The sequence below is a fragment of the Microcaecilia unicolor genome, chromosome 9, assembly GCF_901765095.1.
Source record: "Microcaecilia unicolor chromosome 9, aMicUni1.1, whole genome shotgun sequence".
Lineage (NCBI taxonomy): Eukaryota > Metazoa > Chordata > Amphibia > Gymnophiona > Siphonopidae > Microcaecilia > Microcaecilia unicolor.
Window position 1 is genome coordinate 17,066,072 of NC_044039.1, and position 13,380 is coordinate 17,079,451.

Consider the following 13,380-nt stretch of genomic DNA (forward strand, 5'->3'; position numbering starts at 1 on the left):
TTTATAAAACTGTTTTGTTTTTTTTAAATCACTGATGACTGTCAAATGTTTTGAATGTATATCCATTTTATATGTACCAAATCTAATAATACTGTCTAGGTGTATTTTAAGTTAACTTTCATTTATTCTCATTACTCATTTGACATTTCCACATCAAAATAAGGGGGTCTTTTACTACGCTCGAGTTATTCACAGCTGGGTCCATTTTATTCCTACGGGCCCTTTTGTGGATAACTCGAGCTAAGCCTTAGAAAAAGACTCCCTAAATCTGAATTTGACTGAATTCTCTCTAAAGTAAGCCTGTGTGGGATGGATATTATTTCTTACAGCAAAGCCATTAGCTAATACTACTACTACTACTATTTAACACTTCTAAAGCGCTACTAGGGTTACGCAGCGCTGTACAATTTAACATAGAAAGACAGTCCCTGCTCAATGAGCTTACAATCTAAAGGACAAATATACAGTTAGTTAAGTAGGGGTCATGCATGTTCAACTATCCTTTTTATGTGGAAAACAATAAACATGAAATACAAACTGTCTATAAAAGTCAACCATTTCCAATATATGACTAAGGAATTACAGTATCTTCTACCGACTTGAGTCTCTGAAGCAATTATTCTATGCAATGAGGCTCATTTTCAAAGCACTTAGCCTCCCAAAGTTCCATAGAAACCTATGGAACTTAGCCTCCCAAAATGCTTTGAAAATATGCCTCAATGTGACCTACTAATCCCTGGTGAATGTATACTCGTGAGACATCAGGCATAATTTGATTCAATTTTTTCCCCTTGAATACAGTGAACTATGGGATCACTAAAGTGGAAGGCCAGGCTCTTCACACGGAGTTGGGTAGGCCCATGGAGACGTGCTGTAGCCTGACTGTGTCGCCAGCCAAAGGAATGCAAGACAAAGGAGAACTCGATGAACTGGGAGACAAATGCGACAGCAACGTCTCGAGCAGTAAGAAGAGGCGGCACCGTACCACGTTTACCAGTTTGCAGCTGGAAGAACTGGAGAAAGTCTTCCAGAAAACCCATTATCCTGATGTGTACGTACGAGAACAGCTGGCGCTCCGAACAGAGCTCACAGAAGCAAGGGTTCAGGTATGATGGGTGTAAATCACCGTACGCACAGATACTCTGAGTTTCTGGAATGCTAGTGTTCATAGTACATCAGGTAGAGTAAAAATTCTATTTTCATTTCCCTGGGCTTTTCCCCTCGACATGAAGGACAGAAACTGTGCCGATCCATGGATTCTTTTAACAAAGGTGCAGCACAAACTGACCTTAGCGTGCCCTTACGCAGGTCTTTCCGGTGCGTTAAGACCATTTTTTGCCACAGCCATAAAATGGCCTATTTTCTATTTTTATTTTTTTGTATTATTTAGTTTTTATATTATTTAGTTTATTCCTCAGTTTTGCTAGAGGAAAAGATGGCAACTCAATCCTGGAAAACCCGGCCATAGCTTTACCTCAGAACGTGTAACTGATACACTGAAAACACTCTCCACGTTTGCTTCCTATTTATAAGAGAACCCTCTGTATTTTGTATGATTTACTGATTGGGTATCTCTCCCTCTAATTATTATTTAGTTTATTCCCAATTCACGCGCTAATGTTGACATTAGTAAGCATATAGATATAGAAACACAGTCTTGAAACCAGTAAGCATTAATTAATCGTTCTTACAGGAGGAAAAACGCCTCAAGAAGCACCTCTTCCGTATTTTAACAGGAGGAGGGCTAGGGCTTCTTCATCATAGGCTAAAAACCTCCTTCTCTGATTTGCTTGTTTACTTAGCAGCAGTGCATTTTATCTAGCAAAAAAGGTGCCGGTACTCAAATGCTAGGCCACCCTTCAGGGGTGGGATGATCACTGAAGGACCCACCCCACAATAGCCAGGGCCCCTGCAACCAGTCACAGAATCTACGACAAGGCAGAATTGGTGTGTAGAGCCTGAGCTCTTTCATTAAAACTTGCAATCCATGGGTCAATTTTAGCAGACAATGAAAAGGTGCCGGTACCCAGTACCCCCAAGTACCCCCTGAAAAAAAGCCCTGCTTAGCAGATAGAAAAAAGCACTGGCCAAACAAAATTACTTCTCTTCTTTGCAGAGAACACTCTGCCTTAACGTAATATGAAATTGCTTCACTTTGGACCGGCATACTGGCCTTCTTCAGCCGTTACTTAGACCGTGGTCAACAGGACCCGTTTCGCCTCCGCTGCTTCAGAACCACAGGTCTCCAGTACTGCCGAATGAAAAGATTGGAGTGCTCAGAAAAATATAGTCTTCATACTGGAATACTAAATACATAGCAAACATTAGCTTACGTATTTGGAAGGAACCAGTTAGTGTATGGCAAGCAGCCATTTTAAACATTTTACTGTAGGTGGTAAGGGCTCACATGGTATCTATGTGCTAACCAGTTAGCGTATGGTAATGTAAATGCACTAACTAGTTAATGTAGGAATGACCAATCTCCACCCCAACACACCCCCTAAAAAAAAATTCTCAAAAAATGTTTGCCACGCAGTTAGCAGGTACACATGTAAATATGAACACAGGACTCTTTAGAGTGTCCTGCGTTAGGCTATTTTGCTGCATTAGACACATGTTCATGCCTAATGCAGCTTGTAAAAAGGCCCCAAAATGTTAAGAACCTCGGGAAAATATAGAAATGTGTAATGACATAGGCATGGGGGCTTGATTTACTGACCGACACTGAATGAATGAAAAACCATTATAAGAGCACATTTACTAAAGTGTGAAGCTATCCCCCCCCCCCCCCCCCCCCCGATTAAATGCCACCTAGCTGGTTATCTGCCGATATTTAGCGGGACATGGCGGGAATATTGCTGGTTAGTGGCTAGCCGATTATAGCCACAGATTTTCGCCGCTTAACTTTAGCCGTCAATGTCACACCGACCAAAAGTAGTCTGGATATTCAGTGCCGGTCACTGGAAAAGGTGCAGCATTTAGTATCCAGTTTTAGCGCCAACCACAGGAGCTAGCCTGGATAATTCCCGCTGTCTGAATGTTGGCCTCTATGTTTCCATGTGTTAACAAGTTTTAACATGTGCTACTGCAGGTCTAATTACATAAGAACATAAGAGTAGCCATACTGGGTCAGACCAATGGTCCATCTAGCCCAGTATCCTGTTTTCCAAACAGTGGCTAAGCCAGGTCACAAGTACCTGGCAGAAACCCAAATCGTGGCAACATTCCATGTAGAACCCCAAAGAATAGCAAGATTCTGGAATCCTAAAGTGTAACAAGATTCTATGCAGAATCTCAAAGTAGCAACTTTCCATACGACAAATCCCAGGGCAAGCAGTTGCTTCCCATGTCTGTCTCAATAGCAGACTACGGACTTTTCCTCCAGGAATTTGTCAAACCATTTTTAAACCCAGATATGCTAACTGCTGTTACCACATCCTCTGGCAAATTGTTCCAGAGCTTAACTCTTCATTGAGTGAAAAAATATGTCCTCCTATTTGTTTTAAAGATATTTCCATGTAACTTCCTCGAGTGTCCCCTAGTCTTTGTACTTTTGGAACGAGTTAAAAATTGATTTACTTTTACTCATTCTACATCACTCAGGATGTTGTAGACCTCAATCATATCTCCCCTCATCTGTCTCTTTTCCAAGCTAAAGAGTCCTAACCTCTTTAGACTTTCCTCATACAAGAGGAGTTCCATCCCCTTTATCATTTTGGTTGCTCTTCTTTATGCGATAGGGTCTATTTTCTAATAAAAATGCTCTTTTACTAAGCTAGGCTTAGCGTGTCTTAGTGTGAGACTTTACTACAGGCTAAGCCTAGACTCAACACAGCAGAATTTTGTCCATAGATCACTGCTATTAAAGAAATATTAAAGAGTACTGCATAGCCCTTATGATATCTATTTTTTAGGTGATGAAAGCTCGTGCAGTAATCGCATTCTAATCAGTTAGCACACGATAATGTGGATACGCTAAATGATTAGTGCAGGCATTTCCTCCGCCCCCTAGACATGCCCCCTAACATGAGCCAATTGCGAGCTTAACACAGGATGCCTGAGCGCATCCCGCTGTAAGCACTTTTAAGCACTAGCGCTTACTGTAGCTTAATGAAACAGCGCTGCGTACGTCTAGTAGCGCTACAGAAATGATAAGTAGTAGTAGTAGTAGTAAAACAACCTTATAGGGAGTATCTGTAAGGGGGCTATACACAGGGGAGAAGCATGGGTGGCTCATAGGCAGGGCTCCCACTTACATGTGTAACATAGAATACTATAAATTGTACACATCCCTGCCGTGTTTAGATGCCTGCACATCAGGGGTGTAGCTAGGTGGGGCCACGGGGGCATGGGCCCCCACAGATTTAGCCTTGGTCCCCTCTACTTTTGACTCCCCCCCCCACCACTGACCCTCCCCCTCCACTTTCGATCCCCCCTCCCGCCGCTGCCAGGTACCTTTGCTGGTGCGGGTCCCCAACCCCCACCATCTGAAGTCTTCTTTAGCACCGGTCTCCGGCGCCTTCGCTGATCTGTTTCTATCAGTCCTGACTCCTGACATCCTGCGTGCATGACCTGTGTGTAGCCCCGTGCAGGACGTGCATGCAGGACGTCAGGAGTCAAAAACAGATCAGCGAAGGCGCCGGACACCAGCGCTGAAGAAGACCGGCTGGCGGGGGTTGGGGACCCCCCCACCAGCAATGGTACCTGGTGGAAGCAGCAACGGGAGAGGGTCGGCGGCGGGAGGGTGGGTCAAAAGTGACGGGGGGGGGGGGGGGGGTCGGCGCCTGGGGGAGGCAGGCTAAACTGTGCCCCCCACCTCGGGCTCTGGATCCCCCTCCCGCCAAGGTCTGGCTTATGCCCCTGCTTGCACATATGCCCAGCGTCTGTTATAGAATAAGCTCCTACCATGTAGCCTCAGGGTCTCTACATGGAGGTGCCCAGAACTGCCTCCACATTGGGGTACATTTTTGATAATGGGACCTAATGCAAATTTGCACACACATTTCAAAAACCACACACAACCAAGTAATTTTCCAACTCCAGCTATTCGTATACACCAGGGGTTCTCAACCCAGTCCTCGGGACACACCCAGCCAGTCAGGTTTTCAGGATACCTATACTGAATATACATGAGATAGATTTGCATGCCCTACCTCCATTGTAAGCAACTTTATCTCATGTATATTCATTGTATCCTGAAAACCTGACTGACAACGTGTCCAGACGATTGAGTTGAGAACCCCTGGTATACACTGAATCTGAAAATCACATTAGCACCCAGATTCTGTAAGTTGTTCGAATATTTTTACTGCTCTAATTGTCTCCTGCTCATGTTTGATCTATTCTTACTGTACACCGCCTTGAGTGAATTCCTTCAAAAGGCGGTAAATAAATCCTAATACATAAATGAAATAAAAATAAATAAATTGTATTCTATATTTGCGCATGCAACTTAGGGGTCCTTTTACTAAGGTGCGCCAAAAAGTGACCTGCACTGATGTAGACATATGTATTGGAAGTGCGCAGGTTCATTTTTCAGCGCACCTGCAAAAAAGGCCTTTTTTTTGGTGGGGGGGGGGGGGGGGGGGGGGAAATGGACATGAGGCAAAATGAAAATTGGCACGTGTCCATTTTGGGCCTGAGACCTTACCGCCACCCATTGACTTAGCGGTAAGGTCTCGCGTGTTAAACAGGGTGGTAATTGCCAGTTCACATACAATACCAATTACTGCCTAGTTAACTCTGCGTGACGGAAATTTTGTGGCGTGCGTAGTGAGCGCACATAAGAAAAATGAAATTACTGCCCAGGCCACGCAGTAGACGGACTGTAGTTCCGAATTGGCATGTGACGGGCATGCATAGGCGCCTACATGGCTTAGTAAAAGGGCCCCTTAATTAGTTAACGCGCCAATTAGTGCTGATAATTGCCAGTAAACAAGCAATTGTTGACACTAGTTGACATTAATTATAATTTACAGGCAGAACTGTCTAAGCAAATTCTCTAAAATGATGCAGGTAAATTCTAAGTCTCATAGATGAAAATAGGGTGTGGAATGGACGGATTGTAGGTGTTCTAAAATCCTTGCGTGTTTTAAAAAATATATATTTTTATTTATAAGTATTAATAATAGTTACGAGAACTGTGTTGTGATGAAAAAATGGAGCAGATTATACATTATTACCATTCAAATCAAAATAAAGAGAATACGTTTCTTATCATATCCATTTCAAGTCCACTATTTGAGAGCGAAACAAGGTACAATTCCATGAAATCAAGTTAAAAATTATTATCATTCATTCCAGAAAAAAAAGGGAAAAGAAATATTTCTTTGCGAAATTTCGCACAAAATTTAAAAAAGGAAATATAATACAATGTTTAAGGAAATTGTACTAATATGCTAGAAAAAAGAAGATAGGCATAATGCGTGTTGTTATAGAAGACATTTGGTCTGCACCTAATTTAGACGTTGGGATTTATACCAAGTTTTACTTGGCTTAACAGCCCATGACTAAACTTAGTCATGTGGACGGGCGCTCAGTGTATTCTATATACCACACTGAAATTTAGGCTTATTCTATAATGTACACCTAAATTAAAGCATACTTTATAGAATATACTTATGTGAATTTCATTTTGGCACCAGTTTTTTAGATGTGGTATATAGAATCTAGTCCTATGCGGGGGCATGCGATGAAGCTACACTGTAGTAAATTTAAAACGAATCGGAGAAAATATTTCTTCACTCAATGTGTAATTAAACTCTGCAATTCGTTGCCAGAGAATGTGGTAAAGGCGGTTAGCTTAGCAGAGTTTAAAAAAGGTTTGGACGGCTTCCTAAAGGAAAAGTCCACAGACCATTATTAAATGGACTTGAGGGAAAATCCACTATTTCTGGGATAAGCAGTATAAAATGTTTTGTACTTTTTTGGGATCTTGCCAGGTATTTGTGACCTGGATTGGCCACTGTTGGAAACAGGATGCTGGGCTTGATGGACCTTTGGTCTTTCCCAGTATGGCAATACTTATGTACTTATAAATTTATATGCACTTATATTTAGGACAAGTAAAACAAGGGGTGTAAAGTCTGGTGTGGTATCAGCATACTGTCTATGCTTGTTCTGTTTGAAAATGTATGTTAAATGCGTACCTCTAATACAACCCAGTCCTCAAACACACTCAGCCAGTCAGGTTACAGGATCTCCGCAATGAATAGACATGAGATAGCTTTGTATATAATAGAGGCAGTGCATGCAAATATATCTCATGCATATTCAGAGTGGGTATCCTGAAAACCTGAATGACTGGGTGTGTCTCAATGACTGGGTTTACTCTTTCCAAAAATACTAGGCCTAGGGGGCAAGAAATGAAGCTACCAGGTAGTAAATTTAAAATGAATTGGAGAAAATGTTTCTTCACTCAACGTGTAATTAAACTCTGGAATTCATTGCCAGGGAATGTTGTAAAAGCAGTTAGTTTAGCGGGGTTTAAAAAAGGTTTGGATGGCTTCCTGCAGGAAAAATCCATAGACCATTATTAAAATGGACTTGGAGGAAATCCACTGCTTAATTCTAGGATACGCAGCATAAAATATATTGTACTTTTTTGGGATTTTGCCAGGTACTTGTGACCTGGATTGGCCACTGTTGGAAACAGGATGCTGGGCTTGATGGACCTTTGGTCTGTCCCAATATGGCATTACTTATGTACTTATGGGTTGAGAGCCACTGCTGTAATGCATTCTTACAAAACATCCCCCCAAATGACTCCTTTTCCTGCAGGCTAAGTTTGGCACAGTGTGAAAGCATATGTGGTATTTTAAGGGACTGAAAATCCATTTACTCTCCTGTGCACACACATACGGGTTAACTGTACTTCTACCTTATCATAGATGATAAAAGGCTTGATTCGAAGCTTCTATCCCATGCTGTGTCTAGAGAAAAGTTCATGAGGAATAAGGCCTTAAGCATGTGAAAATGTGGTGCAAATCAGAAACTTGCACATTTTCTGTTTTAAAAATAGCTAAGCAGGCAGCAGCAGAGAGGGTCCAAAAGTACACAGATCCAATAGGCAAAAATGTTTCTCAAAATGTTACTAAAAGTTTGTTCATTTGGCCTTAATTCACTTCCTTGTTAACACAAATATTACATTGTAGACATGAATTTGCTCTATTTTTTGGTTAGGGATAATGAGAATGTATTACAGATTTTAAATAGAAAATGTAGTCCTCCGTATCTTTGCACTGAATTAAGAAACACTGAGGGATTTTTGCTTAGATTATTTTAGTGTTTTCTTCATTGATCACCCTACTGAATATTTTTCTTTCTAAATACCTTTCGATAAAAATAACCTCCCTCTGTTACAGGACAGCTTAAAGAGACAGTACGGATTATACAAAGGGCTTCTGGTTTTAGGTTTTTATAATTGATAAAACTAATAACACAAATAAAATAAAACGAATAACACTGATAAAACTACCAGATGCAGAAAAAAATTAAAGCCAGCATTTACCCCTGGATTCTATGTAGCGCGCCTAGAGATCTGAGCTGAAATCCAAGCGTATTCTGTAACAACGCACGTAAATTAATTGACTTCACAAGCTAATCAGCGTTGTTAACAGCACTTAACAAGCAATAATGAGCACTAATTGGCAATAATTAGAATTTACATGCCCAACTCGCTAAGCGTATTCTGTAACGCACTGCGTCTAAATTTTAATGTGCGCAGGCAAAAAGAGGGGTGATTATGGGCGGGGAAATGGGCGTTTCATGAGCATTTCAAAATTTACATGCCTTGTTATAGAATATTTATTTATAACATTTGTATCCCGCATTTTCCCACCTATTTGCAGGCTCAATGTGGCTTACATAATTCCGTAAGTGGTGATTACCAGTTATAACCCTCTGCACTGAAATATGTGCCAGGATTTATGCCACGTATTTATTAGTGTAAATGGAGGTGTGTAGTTTTAGGTGCTAAGATATCAACTAAGCTTAGTCTATATATTGTACCTAAATCTAGGCGCTGCTTATAGAATATGCTTAGGCAGAAATGTTTTCCACGCAGGTTTTCTAGGTGCTGTATATAGAATCTGGTCCTTATTGGATAAACATTGGAAAAACACCACTTCCTGTTGTACTCTCTCACGCCTCTCCTGCTTGTCCTGTTTCCTCTATTCAGTTTTTGTGGCTTTTCTGCGCTGATGAATGTTAAGTGACACAAATGTACATTCCATTGAAAAAGGTACCGGCAATGGCACCTGTGGCAGGAACTCTACTAAATCATCACGCACGCTCCTGAACCTTCACTACCCAAGCTTCAAAGGAGTGAAATATAAATTAACATATGCATCCAGTTTCTCCTATATAAGCACGCAAATATGTAACGAATTACCTAAATGAATAAAAACAACACACAACATAAATAATTTCCGTAAATTATTGAAAACTAACCTATTCAAAAAAGCATACTACAATAATCCATCCTAAATACCAGTTAACAAAATTTACACCGAATCTTCACTAAACGTAATTCTGTACTTCCCGATTGTCCATACTAATTTAACAAGATTGAAGTTTAATATTCCTGATTGTTCAAGTTAATCTATCATGATTAAAGTTAATCCAATACCTTTTATTTCTGATTACGAAAATGTACTTTCTTTATCTGTATACCTAATCTATTCTGTCTCCTTCACCTTAAATAATGTATTTCTCTTCCAGAATTGGTGATCACCATTACAGAAAAATGTAAGCCACATTGAGCCTGCAAATAGGTGGGAAAATGTGGGATACAAACGCTACAAATAAATAAATAAATAAATAAATAAAACACCATAAAGAACTAAACCGTGGACAAATTTGCAGTTACCACAGCTTAACTTAGTAGGACTTTTCCACAAAGTGGCTGCAAATCCAATGCAACACCTATTGGGGAATTCACGATATTTACTATCGCAGGTGGCGGGTTAACATTCCCATTAACGTTCGGTATCTGCTCCCAGGCTAAATTAGGGCTAAATGTATTCATTTATTTTATTTATGACATTTACATCCCATATTATCCCCCAAAAGGATCGGGTTCAATGTTACAATTTTAGGGGTATGTTTACTAAGGTGCATTAGCATTTTTAATGCACCTGTAAATTTAAGGTGCGTTAAACGCTAACGCGCCTATACATTTCTACGGGCGCATTAGCGTTTAACGCATGTAAACCACTTACGCACGTCAAAAATGCTAACGTGCCCATAGCACCGCTTAGTAAACCTAACCCTTAGAGTAAATATACAAAGAAGGAGTTACAGCTATAATAACACAGCACGACAAAGTTACACAGATGAATAGATTATTAATTAAACACAAATCATGTACATATTGAATATACAGTTTAGTAATTCCAAAGAAGAGACAAAATTGTCAACAAATAGCTTGTATTTGAACTAATGTAAAGACTTTCGAATGACTCTATAAAGATGAGTTTTTATTAAGCAACGTTTTAAATAGTAAGTCGTTAGGATGGCATCTCATGGACTTTGGGAGAGAGTTCCAACATTTAGTTCCAACACGGATGAAGTCTGCAAAAAGTGCCGAATTGTAGACAACATTTTTAAAGTATGGCAGATGAAGAATGAGACAAACAAACAAAGTAAACACTGGGCCTTCAGGATTGAGAAAAATGTAGTCCTTTATTTAAGATGAAAACCCGACATGGGCCGTGTTTCGGCGTACAAACGCCTGCATCAGGGGTCTAACGTGAAAAATACATAAACATATATCATTAAAAAATATATAATACAATAGTGCAGGACCAACATCAAAATCAAGATGCATATGCATTCTTACATAAACATACATTCACATGTACATTTAAAAAAAGATCATTTAAAACCAAAACATAATTATCATAATTAAAAGAATATAGACCAATCATCATATATACAATCCTATGTAAACAAACATATAAGAGATGTTTTATATTTTATTATCTCTTATATGTACATGTGAATGTATGTTTATGTAAGAATGCATATGCATCTTGATTTTGATGTTGGTCCTGCACTATTGTATTATATATTTTTTAATGATATATGTTTATGTATTTTTCACGTTAGACCCCTGATGCAGGCGTTTGTACGCCGAAACACAGCCCGTGTCGGGTTTTCATCATAAATAAAGGACTACATTTTTCTCAATCCTGAAGGCACAGTGTTTACTTTGTTTGTTTGTTTGTTTGGTTGGTTGCTTTTGTATGCTGTTTTCCCTCTTTTCTGTGACTGTAGATGAAGAATGAGAGAATCCCTAGTTTCAAGGAAGGTTTTACGAGTTGGTGTTTCTATTCGAGACACTCATATATTCCTATGGGTGTCTCTATCATTAGCACGCACTAAAAATCTAAAAACAATGGCGCGCCTACAGCACGGCTTAGTAAACAGGGCCCTTGGTTAACGCACATTTTGGACCTTATCCTACTCCTAAATGTATACACCTAAATTACGAGCATAATCTATGCTCCTAAATTTATGCTCCTAATTTAGGGCCTATTACACTCATAGATTTAGCATAAATGCAGGAGCATAAATTACACTCCCAAATTTCTGAGCATAAATTATGCTCATAAATTTTGGAACATAACCTTATAGAATAAGGCGCTTCGTGTCTAACTTTGGGTGTGAGCATTTATGCCTGCCAAAAAGGCTGGTGCCAACTCATGTCAGTTAGGCCACAAATGTAGGTATTGTACACCATTGTACCTAATTCCTGGGAACACCCTTGACCTGTCCATGCCTCTCCCGCGGCCACATCTCTGGAGTTGCCCGCTATGAAATTTAGGCGTGTATGTAGATTAATATCTTTCAGATATTTGTTTGTTTGTAGATTAATCCCTTTCAAATATTTAAAAGGTATTAATCTACATCCTTCCTACTCCTTATCCCTCCCAATCTCTTCTCCTTTTGCTCATCCTAACTTTGTTTACCTCTCCATGCTCAATGTACATATCCTCAAAACCCCACTACTACGTTTACTACAACTTGTAACATTCTCCTTCAAGACTTTGTAAATCTATTTACTATGTAGGCCGCATTGAACCTGCTATGTGTGGGAAAGCGCAGGGTACAAATGTAATTAATAATAATAATAATACTACAAACAAACCTTTTCCAGAGATGGGAAGGTGGTAGAACACATGATTTGAGGTAGCAGAGGGGCCGACTCAGGAATAATGTTAGGAAGTACTTTTTCATGGAAAGAGTGGTAGATACCTGGAATGCTCTCCTGCAGGAGGTGGTGGAGATGAAAATGGTAATGGAATTCAAAAATGCATGGGATAAACACGAAGGAATCCTGTATGGCAGGCATGGAACCAAACAAGCTTAGCGGTAATTAGAGGCAAAACTCCAGTTATTGGGAAGCAAAGTCAGCGCTGGGAGGACTTCTACGGTCTGTGCCCTGATTATGGCTAGACAGATGGGCCAGTGCCAGGCAGATTTCTTCGGTCTATGCCCCGATCGTGGCTGGACAGATTTGGATGGGCTGGAGTGGGCTTCGATGACAAATTCAGAAGTTGGAGAACAAGGCCAGTACTGGGCAGACTTCTAAGATCTATGTCCTGAAAATGTCATAACTGTGCATAACTCCTAATTACTGCCACTTCAGTGTTTATTAACTCCAATAATTGATTGTTAGTGTCTAATTGACTAATTAGCTTACGAATAGATCTGGGATCTGCACCCAAATTTCGGTGCCTAAAATTGAGTGACTTATACAGAATCTGGGAGGTTAACGCCTGGAGTGGAGGAGTAGCCTAGTGGTTAGTGCAGCAGACTCTGATTCTGGGGAACTGGGTTTGATTCCCACTGCAGCTCCTTGTGACTCTGGGCAATTCACTTAACCCTCCATTGCCCCTGGTACAAAATAAGTACTTGAATATATGTAAACCACTTTGAATGTAGTTGCAAAAACCTCAGAAAGGTGGTATATTTATTTATTTATTGCATTTGTACCTTGCACTTTCCCACTCAAAGCAGGTTCAATGCGGCTTACATAGTAATTGGGATTACAAAGTATTGGTGGAGAGAAATAAGTTGAGTATTATCGGAGTAATAAAAGAAATGGGAATGTAGAAATGCAGGGATGAGGGGAGTAGGAGAAGTATGAGCAAGGGTAAGTGAGCAATTGGAGGGTAGATGAGGCGGAGGGCAATGGGCAAGAGTGGAGAGAGTAGGAGAGGTGTGAGTAAGGGTAGGTGAGCATTGGGGGAGGGGTCGATGAGGCGAAAGGGGATAGAACAGGGGATAAGCAGGGGAAAATAAGATGGGAGATGCAGTCTAGGTCCTTGTCATTGTCTCCTGGATATGTGATGAATAGATTGGTTTGTGGGAATT

General features: G+C 40.3%; 1 protein-coding gene across 1 annotated transcript in view; it reads left to right on the forward strand.

Moving 5' to 3' along the window:
* ALX1 (ALX homeobox 1) overlaps positions 1-13,380 on the forward strand; it is a 45,070-nt gene that overhangs the window by 6,240 nt on the left and 25,450 nt on the right. Inside the window, exon 2 of the mRNA XM_030214895.1 lies at positions 802-1,106. Coding sequence (XP_030070755.1) covers positions 802-1,106 — 305 coding nt within the window. The remainder of the gene's footprint in view (positions 1-801; positions 1,107-13,380) is intronic.